Here is a 15,703-nt window from a genome sequence, read left to right on the forward strand (position 1 = left end):
TAATTATTTTTGTTGATTTGGTTCAATTAAAAGCTGCCTTTGTGGGGAGAGGCTTTGCTGATGTCTTCACTTAGCCATAGTCAGACATCTCTCCCAGGGACACGAGCATTTGCATTCAGTGCCTATAAGTTCCATAAAGCAGGGATTTCTATCTCTCTTCTTCACTGTTGGTCTACTCCAAACAACAACCTGGAAGGTGGTGAACTCTCAATAAAAGAAGTTTATATTTTGATTTTTGTAATAGGGTTTCTCTGGATCCCAAACTCAGCAGCAGAAATGCACAGCAGTCAGGTATACGGACTGCTGGGGCTATAGAGAGATCCTCCAGAGACATCCAAATTCACATCCAACTGAAGTATTTATGAAGATAACTGCAGATTCACATACAGTCATAAGAAATAAAGCAGAGAGATCTTGGGTACACTTTACCCATTTCCTCCCAGCAGTCAGTCTCCTAAGAACCAGATATTTGATTCACTGATTTTTCTCTATTGTTTTGCTCTTTTCAGTTTCATCAGTTTCTTCTTTGACCTTTATCATTTCATTCTTTTCTGCCTGCTTTGGGTTTATTTTGCTCTTTTCCTAATTTTCTGAGGTGAGACTTCAGATTGTTGATTTGAGGGCTTTCCTAATTCCTAATGCAAGCATTTAAGGCCATACATCTCCCCATCAGCACTGCTTTAAAGGCATCACACACGTTTTGTTGCATTTATTCTTATTTTTGGTCAATACTCTGTATTTTTTTTTATTTCCTCTGAGACTTCCTCTTTGATCCATGCATTATTTTTAAAGTGTGCTGTTTCATTTCCGTGTGTTTGTATGAGTTCCATTGCTTTAAGGTTGCTGAGGTTTGTTTTAAAGCCCAACATTTGGTCTAAGATAGGCTAGATCTTATGGCGAATGTTCTGCGGGGGCTGGAAATACACGTGTTCTGCCGGTGGTGGTCCGAGTATTCAATCTGTATCAATTTGGGCCTGTCCTTGATTGCGGTGTTTAGATCTTCTATACCCTTACGAATTTCTGTTCAGAAGGTCTCCTGGCTGCTGAGAAGGGGTACTGGAGCTGCCCTCTGTAACTGTGGATTTATCTCTTTCTTCTTTCAGTTCTTTTTTCTTTCAGCTCTTTTTTCTTTGCTTTATATACTTGGTAGTTCTCCTGTTTGGTGTGTATACATATATTTAGGGTCTTTATCCTGGTGGATTGATCCTGTCATCATTATCAAATGTCCCTCTTTGTTTCTAGTAAGTATCTCTACTCTAAAGTCTATTTTATCATATTATTAGTCTACCCACTCCAGATTTGTTTTGGTTTTGTTTATAAGGTAGAACTTTTTCCATCCTTTTATTTCAACCTACCTAATTCACCGGGTTTGTAGTGAGTTTCTTGTAAAGAGCATATACACATGTTGTGTGTGTGTGTGTGTGTGTGTGTGTGTTTAATCCACTCTGTCAATCTCTGTCATTTGACTAATGTATTTAAACTGTTTAAGTTTTAAACCAGGTAAGAGAAACAGTATGTTAGCAATTAAGTCTGTCATTTTATGATCTGTTTTCTGTTTATTTCCTGTGTTTTTCATTCATCTGTCCCTTTATGTTACTGAAACATATTTTAGGATTCTGTCTTTATTTCTCTATACTGTTTTGGGGTGTATTTTTTTCATAGTCACTTTAATGGTTGCTTTGAGCGTGATAAATAAATGTGTGACTTACCAAATTTCTATCACTTTGAGGGAAGTGTAAAAACCTCACTTCTATTTAGGTGACTTTCCCCTCCCCACTTCTAAATATCTTAATGCTTTTCCTGAGTATCAGATGGTTTTATAATTTTTGTTTTGATTACAAGATATTGTTTTTTTTTAAGATTTTATTTATTTATTTGTCAGAGAGAGAGAGAGAGGAGTGAGAGTGAGCACAAGCAGACAGAGTGGCAGGCAGAGGCAGAGGGAGAAGCAGGCTCCCTGCCGAGCAAGGAGCCCGATGTGGGACTCGATTCCAGGACGCTGGGATCATGACCTGAGCCGAAGGCAGCCACCCAACCAGCTGAGCCACCCAGGCGTTCCACAAGATATTATTTTTAAAACTCATGAGGAATAGAATAGCTTACTTATGTCCCCATATTTCTGCTCTACTGTTGATCTTCTTCCCTAATGCATCAAGTCTTTCTCTTCTATTTCAAAAATTTATTTTGGCCTTTCTTTTAATGTAGGACCCATAGTGACAAATTCTTTCAGTTCTCCTTCATCTGAGAATGTCCTTATTTCCCCTTTATTCCTAAAGGACAGTTGGGCTGGATATAGAATTCGTAGTTGACAGTTCTTTTCTTTTGATATTTGAAAATGTGCCACTTCTTGGGCTGCCTGGGTGACTCAGTCAGTTAAATGCCCAGCTCTTAATTTGGGCTCAGCTCAGGATCTCAGGGTCGTGAGATCAAGCCCCACATCAGGCTCTGTGCTTAACGAGGAGTCCACTTGCGATTCTCTCTCTCCCTCTCCCCCTCCACCCCTTACCCTGCTCGTGCTCTCTCTCTCCTTTGCTCTCCCCCTAAAATAAATAAATAAATAAATAAATAAATAAATAAATAAAATATTTTAAAGAGAAAATGTACTACTTCTTTCTGCTTTCCATCAATTCCAATGAAAACTGCACTGTCATTCCAATTTGTGTTCCCCATAAGTAATGGATTGTTTCACTCTCATTGCTTTTAAGATTTGTTTTTCTTTGCCTTTCATCATTTTTCTTCTTACCCCCTTTCAGAGTCCTCCTTTGGTTGTCTCTGGCATTATTTTCAGGGTTTATGGTTGTGCTTAGCAGGGAAGAGCAGGGAGAAACTGACCTATGCCATTGTGCCTGAACCAGAAGTCTCAAATTTCTACACACTATGAATTTGCAATGTCTGCTGTAACTGTTATGTTACCTGTGAGGTGTGTTCCACCAGTTAGAAGGCTAGCATCTCAGCACATGTATTTCTAATGGCCACATTCTACAGAGAAGGGCATAGGGCAAGCAGGCACTGGTGGAAGGGAATTAGGAGGATTTGTGGCCAGAAAGCATCAAAGTGCTTCAGTCTAGCTGCTAGCTTCCTCCTACACAGGGGAAACAGCTGTCCAAGAGCAGGTGCCAAGGCTCCTCCAGCCGCCATGTTGAACCAGCATGAGTTATATTTTCTCTGGAATCTGGGTGTAAAAACCAGAGCGCAGAATCTAGAAGCACACAAGTGCATGAAGAACACACATTTTTAGGCCAAACTGCAAACTACCATGCAGGTAGTTTGCAGCTAGGTAAAGATACAAATTAAGCCAATTTCGTGGTAATATCAATAGAAAGGAAAATATCAAAGAGTTTCATTTGAAAAAAGAAAGAAAGTATTCCTACCTGTTCTGGGGACATTTCACCAAATAATGTCTCGCTGTAAAATGAAAAGAAATAGATAAATAAATAAATGTAAATAAATGTTACTTTAGAAGCATGTGCTCCAGGAATCACCAGGAAACGTAGGTACCCAGGCGTTGCCCAGATGTTTGTACAAGCCACTTCTTGGGGCTTTCATACTTCTTTTTGGATGAGTAAGCATAACCATAGCATGGATACCACATTGACTTAATACTGTTCCACACCTAGACTGAGCCAGGCATGAACCATATATCCCAGATCTCTTAGTTTGATGACCTAAAATAGTCTTTTTTTTTTTTTTTTTCCCAAGCCAGGTTGAGGTGGTTCTGATCTGGAAGGTCTTAGAGTAACAATCACCCAACTTGGAAGCTCTGCCTTAGTCATGAGAAAGCCTTTGGGGACAACCTGTTTCCACTTAGATGCTCCTCTCTGCAAACTGGCATTTTGTTCTCTGATCAACACTCTTCTGGGGGCAGGGAGGGTGTGTTGGAAAGACAGTCTTAGAGCAAGACATCCTCCACAGTAGGTCTCATAGTGGAAAAAAAAATATTCTAGCAGCAGAGGAAAAACAAGAAGAACTAGGCAGTTATCCTAATAAGTGGACAATCTAATCTCACAATTGAGTTCACTTCAAATAGAAGCAAAGCCATGGGCTCCGGAGGTGGGTGGTGGATCATTACATTGATGGTCCCAATGAATCGCACCTCCCTGTGTCTCTCCACACCGCTGTGAAACTGCTTGACTGCCAGACGTGCTTTGGTCAATGAAATAATAACCAATATGTCGCAAGCAAAGGCCTAACCGGCCCCTGTGCTCTGAGGTTTGCTCATTTGTTGTTTCATTGCAGGAAACTCTTCTGCTACCACGTAAAGAAGCCTGGCTAGCCTACTGAGAGATGAGACCATATTGAACAGGCACAAGTCACCCCAGCTGAGGCCCCAGAGCAGCCAGGCCACAGCTCATCCACCAGCAGGCTGCAGCAAAGGAGGGACTTCAGCGAAGACCAGAAAAAATGTTCAGCTAAGCCCAGCCGAAACTGCTGACCGATGGAATTGTGAGCAAATAAAATCCTTTTACTTTTAAGCTGCTACACTTGGCATGATCTGTCCTGCAGGTGACCAGCGCTGGTTCCAGACCAGCATGACAGGGGCTCTGCTTTAGAAAGGGCTTTTTGCAATGTCCATGGTCACCAAACTGTGGAAAGAACCAAGATGCCTTTCAACGGACGAATGGATAAGGAAGATTTGGTCCATATACACTATGGAGTATTATGCCTCCATCAGAAATGAAAACCCAACTTTTGTATCAACATGGAGGGGACTGGAAGAGATTATGCTGAGTGAAATAAGTCAAACAGAGAGAGTCAGTTATCATATGGTTTCACTTACTTATGGAGCATAAGAAATAACACGGAGGACATGGGGAGATGGAGAGAAGGGAGTTGGGGGAAACTGGAGGGGGAGATGAACCACAGGAGACTATGGACTCTGAAAAACAATCTGAGGGTTTTGAAGGGGCGGGGGGTGGGAGGTTAGGTGAGCGTGGTGGTGGGTATTACGGAGGGCACGTATTGCATGGAACACTGGGTGTGGTGCGTAAACAATGAATTTTGTTACACTGAAAATAAATAAATAAATAAATAAATAAAAACACTAATTCAAAAAGAAAAAAAAAAGGCTTTTTAGGTTTACCTGTTACTACTCCCTTTTAGTGCATAAACTCTTTCTATAGCCTATTTACCGAGCACCTACTCTGTGCTGGATAATTTACAGTCGTGGCAATAATAAAACCATAATTAGTTTTACGGAACATTTCATGTTCCTGGCCTGACTCTAGGCTTATTAAATAAATCCGTGATCATGTGTCTGCGGTTTGCAAACCGGTGGGCAATCCTAGGAAGGGCAGTGTTAAGGAAATCGCTTTCTAGATCCTCACCTAGCACAGTGTTCTTTCTTCCAGAATTCATTCTCCCAGAACATGCCCGAGCTCTGGCTGCATTCCTTTCCTCCCTCCCCATCACATCACTGTTTCTCTTCACAAAATCAAGGCATACCTCTCACCCATCCTGACTTGTGCTATGGAGGTAAAACACAGGAGGCACCAAATGAGAAATGATTTGAAAAGTTGGTGCCAGTGTTGAGAAAGCAAATGACTAAGGACTGGGCGACTAAAGCTTTCACCAGCAGAGAGTCTTCCAATATTTTGCTTTCGACAAGGATTAAATAATGACCTAATCCAGTTGTCAGCTGGTCAAGTATTAAAAATAATTTTCAATGACAGATCATATACCCTTGTGTGAATCTGCCTAATAACAGGATTCAACATCATTTCTATTCTTAGTAATGGAATTCAGCCTCAATTCTCTACTTTAAAAAGTAGGAATTAGAAGTGATGTTGAATTCTGTTATTAAGCAGATTCACACAAAGGGAATATGAACTAAAATAAAAATTTACTTTAATAAAAATACATTTCCAATAAAATGATCTTCTATGACTGATTATCTAAATTGATAATATCTATGGGGTTTTGATTAATTTTATATTCATTTTCCAAATCTTATTGATTGTTCAATATTAATAACAACACAAAAAAATTTAATAACTAGAAACTTATGGAATAAGGAAATTTAAAAACTCTTAATTTAAATTTTTATACACATTATCTTTACAGAGAAGTGTAAACAAAAATAACTCCATTAAAGTGGGATAAAATTTTGTGGGAAAAGTAGAGTGAAAATAAAAGTTCAAGGAGAAAAAGGAACAATATCCAATTTCTAATAGCTGAAGCATGTTCACAGTCTTTTTAAATAAAGAGAGGTAGTTATGAAATTCATAACATTTAGATGTGAAAGAGATTGAAACACTTTGTTTTAAGATGTCCATATTTGTGATGCCCTAGAAATTACCTCCTTTGCAACAATTTACATTTATGATCAAAAAGTTTAGACACCAACAAAAAATGTTCAAGAGTGCATAGTTTTTGAAATGCTTATAGGTGCTATGCAAGCAAAAATGTTTGAAGACCACGAATTTTGCACTTGAATTTAATCTTCACAAAAACTTTGTTATGCACCTAATTCTATGGTGGAGGGCACTGAGACACAGAAAGGTTAATGACCTTGCCTAAGATCACACAGCTAATGTTAGGGGCTGAGCTGCATCCTTACTATGCTGAAGCCTAAAACCCAACACATCAGAATGTGACTGTAGTTGGAGGTGAGGCCTTTAAACAGGTGATTCAGTTAAGATGAGGTCACTGGGGGTGGGCCCTAATCTAAAATGACTGATGTCCTTCTAAGACGAGATTAGGAAACAGGTGCAGAGGAAAGACTGTGTGAAGATACTGGGAGAAGACAGCCACCTACAAGCTTTACTATGGCAGCCAAGCAAACTAACACACCTAGGAAAGGGCAACACTGGGCAGCCTGACTCTAGAGCCCTCTTGTAACTACTCCTCACCATTCTCAGAGATACTGGGTGGCTGGTATCAGAGCTCCTTATAGACGTAGAGAGTCAGTCTCAGGAGAGATGGCTGGCCCACTGTGCCACAGCTGGGCAGGGAAGAGCTGGGGCTGGAGTCTTAGGGAATCCATGCGTTGGCCTCTACTTTGGGAAATCCAGTCCAGGGACAGTGAGGTGAGCAGCCTGGAGATCAGGAAGCCAGGGAGCCGGAGGGCAGGCCAGGGCGACTTGTAATCGTTGGCTGCAGGAGAACGGGCTGATTCAGAAAGACCAGGGGCCCAGAGAGGATGGTTAGTGCCTGGCACAAAATATGCCCCTCGGCCAGCACTTGCTGACTGATGCTTATGATGTCTCAGACATGGCTGATGCTCCTTTAAGGCTGAGGGACTGCCAGGGAACCAAAAGTAATCCATACCAAACATAAGACCTATACACATCGGAGACATAGCCATGGCACAGAGTCACCTTTAAATATATGTAACTTCATCAGCACTGACTCCCAGGAAGCAGAGCCTGTAAGATAAGCATTTCAGGACAGAGTGTCTGTGGGATGGGATGCCAGCAAACCCACTGGAGAGTGGGGAAGTGAGACCAGCAAGAGAGGAAGCCAATAAGGGGGGGTCCTGGAGCCCGTCGCCATCATGGGCCATGACCTTGCACCCAGCGTACTTGACCAGGGGCTCCTAGCCCCACACAAAGGCAACAGACTGCACAGAAATGAAAACTCAGGACAGTGTTCTTTTTCAGTGGTGATCTTGTGATCTTTAGGACTTGGACGACTGAAAGGAAAAGATTGTTTTTCTCACCTCCTGGCAGAAATGTGTGTGTGAGCTGGGGCTACCCTTTCTCTGCCACCTCAGCCTGAGCCACACTGCTCCCAGCCCCCACCTCGTGGCCAAATTTCCCAGATGACCTGTTCAGGCTAAAGCCTGTCATCCCCATCTGGGCCCATCTCTGCCACTACTATCACCCCCAGACGGGTGATTTGGAGTGGAAGTAGCCACGCTCCCCCATCCTATCAGGCTCTGTACCAGTGTTGAAGCCTCAAGGTCAAGGCCTGACCCTCCCCTAACTTTCCTCTAATTTGCCTACACCCTCTCCCAACCCAGGCCTTGCAGAGACACTGAGGTAGGACCTGTAGATAATTCTGCTCTGCTCCCCAAGCATCTCTTGCACCATGCAAGGACTGTAACAGCCCCTACAAAAGGTCCCATGCATCTGCCGAAGGAGCAAGAGTGACTGAGCACAGTGCTCTCCCAGCACCCTGCCCCCCCCGCCCAGCTCCAGCAGGGACAGACAGCCCAGCAGCCTGGAAAAGGACATCTGCACTTCCCTGTGGGGAGAGATAAGCCCAGGGTTGTGCCCTGCTTCCTGCCAGCCCTTCCCTTTACACGGGACTGTGCTCCCATCACGTCACATCCAAAACCCCAGCCCCTGCCAGGAAGCAGACCTGCCCTAACAGTGTTTCGGGGCTGGCTCAGTCACAAGGCCAGGTGAAGCCATTTCCCTCGGGCACCAAGTGGTAAGCTGAGAAGGAGAATGGGGTTTCCTATTGCCTGTCCTCTTGCTACAGGGAGCTATTTCATGACCACGTGAAAAGCACTGATGGAAAACACCAGCACATAAAGTTGTGGGTCTAGAAACTGGTCTCATTTGGAAGCCGTGGGCCCCAGGTGGCTACCTAGCACTCGAAATACGCCTAGTCCCGAGGAAGATGTGCTGGAAGTATGAGATCATGCTGGATTTCAGCCTCAGCATGAACAAAGGAAGGTAAATATCTCATTCTGAATCTTTATATTGATACTTGTTGAAATGCTATTTTAGATATATTTTAAATAAGAGTTGGGCTTTTTTTTTTTTTTAACCTCTTTACCCTGTTAATGCGACTACTAAGAAAATGTCCGACGACATGTGTGTGCTAGGGTTCTAACACAGCAAGTGCCGGCTAGACTGGGACATCAAAGACCAGTGACAAAGGCATTAAGGCCATCTCCTTCGTCTGGTCCTACCGTGCCTTCAAGCTGCCGTTGTGCGAGCTCAGACAGGGAAGCCTGGGGCATTGCTGGAGACAATATTTGGGAGCTCTGCTTGCCCTCACAGCCAGGATGGCTGATCCCACAGTCACTGTGACCGTGATGGAAGGATGTAGTTTGGAAACTGAGCTGCAGGCTTTGGAAGGTGCTCTCCAGAACTGCCTGCGCCAGGACCGGCGGCCACACCACCCTGGGAAAAGCATCCCCAGGAGCCACGCAAGTAAGAGAAATTCTTATCCCTATTTTATAGTGAAGACCCTTGGGGACACAGGATGTCTACTCGGGGCCTAAGAAGACCCACTCTGAAAGTAAAGGAGCTTGAATCCAGGCTCTGGGTCCCATGCTCTTGGCATTAGGCTCCTGGGGAGGCTGACAAGCACCCGCGCAGGGAGGATGGGTCCCCTTCCCAAGAAGGCAGTGGGCCCACAAGAGCCAGCCAACCTTCCCACATGCTCTGCAGATGCTCTGCATCTAAGAAGTGTACGGCGAGGAGAGCTCATGCTAGGGATTGTCCAAGTGTCCGCGACAGCAGGCAGGTGAGCCAATCAACTTCTCCAAGGCCCCAGGGTCACCTCTCTGCTCCTCACCCACAGCCACCCCCGATTCCATGCTTTGAGCCTCCTCCCTTCACTGAGCGTGGCTGTGACAGGGACATACACCCCCACCACCTTCTTCCTGGGGATACAGTTCATAGGCTCTCTGGCCCCATCCCCTGGGGAAGCCGGGAGAACAAGCCTGCAGCAGGGGAACGTGGGGGTCTCGCAAACTCTAGGAAGCCCTGGCTCCAGGGCTAGGGTTCTAGCACAGCAGTGTCAACTAGACCAAGATGTCACAGAGAGTAGCGACAAAGGTGTTAAGGCCATCTCCTTCCGTCTGGTCCTACAGTGCCTTCAAACTGCCCTTGTAAGATTTCAGACAGGGAAGGCTGGGGGATTGCTAGAGCCCTCTCAAAGCAGCAAGTCTGGGCTCATTTCCAAACAAGTAAAAGTCACAGGAAAGCACTGTGCTTGAGGAGTAACTCAGGGACTGGTCCTGGGCCACCAGGACTCGTGTTTTCCACGGTGATTCAGAGCCGCAGAGCCCCTGGGACAAAGCTGCAAGCACCCAGGCACTAAGAGCCAGGACAAAGAGTCACAGCTCAGGAGGAAAGTGCAAAGCAAGGAACCCATGGGTGCAATTAACAGCAGCTCACGAGAACAAGGAGCACCCCAGGAAAACAAGGCAGCGCGAGGCGGGGGGAGGGCCAAGTAGCGGGAATGGAGAGAGAGAAGGACGCTGGCTGCTGGCCCCCCAGCTTCCAGGCTGGGCTTTGTTTACCTCAGGCAGCCTCCAAGGGATGGCACTGGGAGTAGGGACAGCTACTCTGATACCCCCTTTGAGGAAGATCCAGGGGAAGGAGCGGGAGAGCCGGTGCGGGCTCCCCTCCGCTTTCCTTATGTCTGTGAGCAGCCAGGATGCTCTGAGGTTCTTAGCTGGGCAAGAGAGCTTGGCTTTCCTCCATGTGGCCAGAACGCAGAAGGCCCAACCCACACACAGTGACACAGAAAACCCAGAAACTGTCCACATAACAAGGGGGTCTGGGCCCGATTGTATTTTTGTGGGCACAGGCAGCTCATCTCATCTCTGAGTTTCATTTCAAGATGGTAATGGGATCCTTTCAAAATATTTCGTATAAAAGACGGGTACAGAGGAGGACAGGGTTCAGAAGAACCAGCTCTAAGGCCTTGCCACTTGAAGCGTGGCGTCTCACAGGTAACCATGGCCCCGCCATGATCTCATTAGAAGTACTCAGTCAGAATGTTCATTTGAGCAGGCTTCCTGGTGAACACTCTGCTCCTTGAGGTTCGGGCAGCGCTGTGCTAAGGCTCCGAGGTCCAGGTGAGGGGTAACCCTGGCCCCACCCTGCACAGTCCCTGTCCCCGGCCCTATGGTGGCTGGGAGGCACCTGGCTGCTAGCGTCCCACAGGGCAGGACCCGCCCAGCCAGGGCCACAGAAGGCCAGCCTGCTGGAATAAAGCAGAGCTCCCTAGGGACTACGGGAGCGATACCTGCTGTTTGGAAAGGACCTTGGCAGGAACCGCCGTGAAGGCTGAAAGAAAATTCCTTGGCAAGCCTGGCTCCCAGATGGTGAAGCTCTCCTCCATAGAAATTTCCTCAGAATCAGGCTGAGCTTGGGCTCTGCCATACCCCTTTCAGGACTTTCTCAAGCTTCTCCGCTGAGTCCTTTCTCGCAAACGGAAGCAGTAGGGACTGGTGGTGAGGATTACACAGGATTGTGGAGGAGCCACTGAGCAGTGTGGACCCCGCGAAGCTCCTGGAAGCTCAGTGGCACTTTGGGACACTGCACAGGTGCACACAAGGCTGTCTGGGCTCGCTCTGGGGGTAGGGGGGCAAGGGCGACTGGGATCAGGTTCTCGGGGGCTCCGTGTGAGGCACGGCACGTACTTTGGCAGTCTGCTTCGTTGGCTCTGGAGGAGGTGGATGTCTCCTGAACTAACTACTTTGCTTTGTTTCCCCGATCCTACCTACCAACTACCAGAGCCAGCAGCTCAAGGCACGCTGCTCTGTCCTGCTCCCAAACCCAGGCAGAGGTGCCTTTGGAGCAAAACAGGCTTAGAGACTGCTTATGGGGCTTCCAAACTCCAACAGCTGGGAGCAAAGCAGCTGGGAAACAAACACATTTGTCCCCCACTTGCTGAGCAGCTGTCATAAGCCAAATTCCAAGGAGAATGGATCAGATGACGGGCCTGTACCTTCCTCGTTATTCTCTTGAAGGGCAGCGAAGGCATCTGTACAACATGTCCCACAAGCTCACAGGCGTAGGCAAGGGTTTGCAACAGGAGGAAAGCTTGGGCACTCGTGATGTGGTAGGTGGAGGCTGCAGAGGAAGTCTCTCCGGCTCAGCTGAGAGACCGCAGAGAGCACTGTGGGAAGGGTATGGCTTATGAAAGATCCGCCATAGGCCTGGGTGTGCTGGGTGTCTCTGTGTCCCTCTCCACCGTGACTAGCCAGGAGGCTGACCTCCACACCCTGCCCTCTGGCTCCTGGTTGGTGAGAGCACAGCAAAGCAGCAGCAGGACATGCAGAGGAGAGGGGAGAAAGGAGAGCAGAGGAATGAGTGCTCCCGGCTCCCTCCCTGCTGCCTCCTGGTATGGCGTTGCCTGGGTCCCTCTCCTAAGGCTCCTGCTGGTGACACTTGTCCCACAGCGGTAGCTCTTGCAAGTCCCAGGAGCCTCTCCTGCCCTCGTCTCCTAACTCTGCAATGGCAACAGCTTCCTGCAGGCTGGTCCCCGAGTGCACCCCCACCCTCCCTGAGCTTTGCCTGCACCTTGGCGGAGAGGCCCTCTGGAAGCATGGCTCCGTCTCCCTGTGCAAGTGTTCCCATACACTGTGACCACCCAGTCTAACACTTCCCAGCTTTGTGACCTCAGGCTGATGCATAATGCTAACCATGTGTCATTGACACTGACAAGAGTCGGAATGTGTTAAAGGTTTTGTTGCTGTTGAACTTTAGCCTCTCAATAATCCCATGGGACTGGACACATTACTGCTTTCCCATTACTCAGATGGGAAAGGTGAGGCTCAGCGGGTAAGTCATCCACTGGTAAGTGAAGAGCAGCCATCTGAACCAGAGCCGGTCTAATTCCAGAGCCCAGCTGTCATCCACATCATCTCGGGGAGCTACAGCGTCCACACCTGCTTTGGAAATGCAGACGGTGTGCAGGGAGGGTATTTCGGAGGAAGCATACAGGCTCCAGCAGAAACGAGACATTAAGGCTTGCTGAGAGGTGGGGACTGCAGTGGAAAAGCAGCCCGGGCAGCCTGCATAGGGAGGTAAGAGTCGGAGTCCCCAGAACTATAATCATTAAGAGAGAAAGAGCAGAGCAGGACGGGGCTGAGGACAGATCCCAGGCCAGTAGGGATGCTGACAGGGAAGGAGATGGAAGTGACCCCCGCCCCAGGCTGGGCGGAGCCTTCCTGACCCCACCTGCCTGCCGGGCGCCAGGCCCTGGGCCAGTACTATAATTAAATAATGAACACTCAAAACCGCACGTCGTCTGAGGAAGGCAGTGTCCACCCCAGTTCGTTTCATAGATGAAGACAGTGAAGCTCAACGTGGTTAAGGAACACGTCTAAAACCAGTCAAATCCCGGTTCGTCTGACTCCATAGTCCCGTCTGGGCCAATGACAGAGAGAAGGGCCACCGCCTCGGAGACCGCGGAAGGAAGGGATTTGAGAAAAAGAAATTTCAACGCGGGCACAACTGATTTTAGCAGAGTAAGGGGGACACATCTCCTCACTCGCTGTACTCACCCGTCACAGGGACATAATCCCTGACTCACGATGCATTTTTCAAACAAGGTTATACTTTGCCCAGCATCTTCCCCCGTCTGTGGTTTGGTTGTGCTCCTGTTCCAGACATGACCTTATCGGTCCTCTTACCTCTGGCTTTCCTCTTGCTAAACACAGACTGCCAGATGATGGTCAGGGTGAAGAGGAGGACACTGAGGATCCCCACGCAGCACACGAGAACAGCGTAGATGTAGAGATCTGAAGGCAAAGACACAGTGGTATCAGATAAGATCAACTTCATACGTTACCAAAAATCAGTCCAAAATAAATCACAAGCCTACACAGAAAATACAACCTAGAAAATTTAGGGGAGAAAATAGGAGGAAAATCTTTGGGATCTAGGACTAAGCAGAGAATTTTTTTTTTTTTAAAGATTTTATTTATTTATTTGACAGACAGAGATCACAAGCAGGCAGAGAAGCAGGCCCAGAGAGAGGAGGAAGCAGGCTCCCCGCTGAGCAGAAAGCCTGATGTGGGGCTCGATCCCAGGACCCTGGGGATCATGACCTGAGTCGAAGACAGAGGCCTTAACCCACTGAGCCACCCAGGTGCCCCAGAGAAATTTTTTTATAAATGTATTTTTTAAGGACTTCATTTGTTTGTCAGAGAGAGAGAGAGAGAGAGAGAGAGAGAGCACAAGCAAGTGGGAGGCTGAGGGAGAGACAGACTCCCTGCTGAGCAAGGGACCCGATATGGGACTCGATCCCAGGACCCTGGGATCATGACCTGAGCCGAAGGCAGACACTTAACCGACTGAGTTCCCCAGGCGTCCATAAGCCGAGAATTTTTACACTTCACACTAACATCATGTATATAGAGAAAATTTGATCAACTTGATTTCATCATAATTAAAAACTTCTCTTTTGTAAACACCCGTATGAAGAGGATGAAAAGACAAGCTATGGACTGGGAGGAAACATTTGTAACTGTATATCCAACAAAGGACTAGTATGTAAAATATAAAGAACTCTCAAAACACAACAGTAAAAAAATGAACAACCAATCCTATTAGGAAATGAGCAGAACCAGAGACATTTCATTAAAGAGAACATACAGGAGGCAAATAAGTTCATGAGAAGATGTTCAACTTCCTCAGTCATTTGAGAAGTACAAATTTAAACCACGCCGAGATATCTCACACACCCATCAAAACCAATAAAATAAAAAATAGCGACAATACTAAATGTCAGGAAGGCTCTGAATAAACTGGGTCACTGGAGACCAGTTTGCTGGTGAGAATATAAAATGGCACAGCCACTCCAGAAAACAGTTTCATAAAAGATACACCTACAAATTCCCTTCAACTCAGCAACTGCTCTGGGACAAATGCCCTCAGAGAAAAGAAAACTTCAGTTCACACAAAATCGCAGCTTTATTTGCATTAACCCGAAACTGGCACCTGCCCAGATGTCCTTCAGGAGGTGAACGGCTCAACAAACTGTGCTCATACACACCACGGGCTACTAAGGGATGCAGCAATCTGGAACTTCCGGAGAATGATGCTAAATGTGGGGGTGCAGGTTGGGGGGCAGAAATCCCAGAAGGCTACATACTGTATGATTTTATTTATATAATGGCAAAATTACAGAAATGGAGAACAGATTAATGATTGCCAGAGGTTAAGCAGCAAGTAGCTGATGGGAGGAACCTGGGTTTGGCTCTAAGAAACATTTGTGGGGAGGGGAATGTTCTGTATTTTGGGTGTATCAATGTCAACATCCTGGTTGCCGGGTTTTACTAGAGTTTTGCACGATGTTACCATTGGGAGAAACTAGGTTAAGGGCACAAATGGGTACAGGGGATCCCTGTTATCGTTTTTTAGAAATACATGCTACTCTACAATTATGTCCATTCTTTTTCATGATCATCTTTGTCTCAGTCACTTTTGCCATTATAACAAAATACCATCGACTGAGCAGTTTTTTGTTTTTGTTCTTTAAGATTTTATTTATTTATTTGACAGACAGAGATCAGAAGCAGGCAGAGAGAGAGGAGGAAGCAGGCTCCCCACTGAGCCGTGAGCCCAATGCGGGACTCAATCCCAGGACCCTGGGATCATGACCGCAGCCGAAGGCAGAGGCTTTAACCCACTGAGCCACCCAGGTACCCCCGACTGAGCAGTTTAAACAATAAACATACACTTCCCACAGGAGCAAGATGCTGGCAGAACTGGTAACTGGTAAGAGTTCCCTTTCTGGTTTGTAGACATTTCTTCTTGGTGTCCTCACATGGCAGAGAACAGAGAGACACCAAGCAAGCTCTTATGAGGTCTTGTCTTAGAAGGGCAAATAATCCTATTCAGAAGGCTCCACTCTCATGACATCATCACTTCCCAAAGGCCCCACTTCCTAATACGGTTTTATTAGGGGCTAGGATTTCAACATGTGAATTTGGGGTGAACACCAACCTTGAGCCCTTAATAACATACATCCTCATTTCCTAAACTCCTATGATCAACTTCATCAC

General features: G+C 46.6%; 1 protein-coding gene across 2 annotated transcripts in view; it reads right to left on the bottom strand.

The window, feature by feature from the left end:
- VSTM4 (V-set and transmembrane domain containing 4) overlaps positions 1–15,703 on the bottom strand; it is a 98,215-nt gene that overhangs the window by 45,428 nt on the left and 37,084 nt on the right. For both annotated transcript variants that reach the window (XM_059395877.1, XM_059395876.1), the window contains exons 4-5: positions 13,328–13,435; positions 3,372–3,405 (exon numbers count right to left, since the gene is read on the bottom strand). In XM_059395877.1, the coding sequence (XP_059251860.1) occupies positions 3,372–3,405; positions 13,328–13,435 (142 nt within the window). The remainder of the gene's footprint in view (positions 1–3,371; positions 3,406–13,327; positions 13,436–15,703) is intronic.

This window comes from Mustela nigripes, chromosome 4 (genome assembly GCF_022355385.1).
Source record: "Mustela nigripes isolate SB6536 chromosome 4, MUSNIG.SB6536, whole genome shotgun sequence".
NCBI lineage: Eukaryota > Metazoa > Chordata > Mammalia > Carnivora > Mustelidae > Mustela > Mustela nigripes.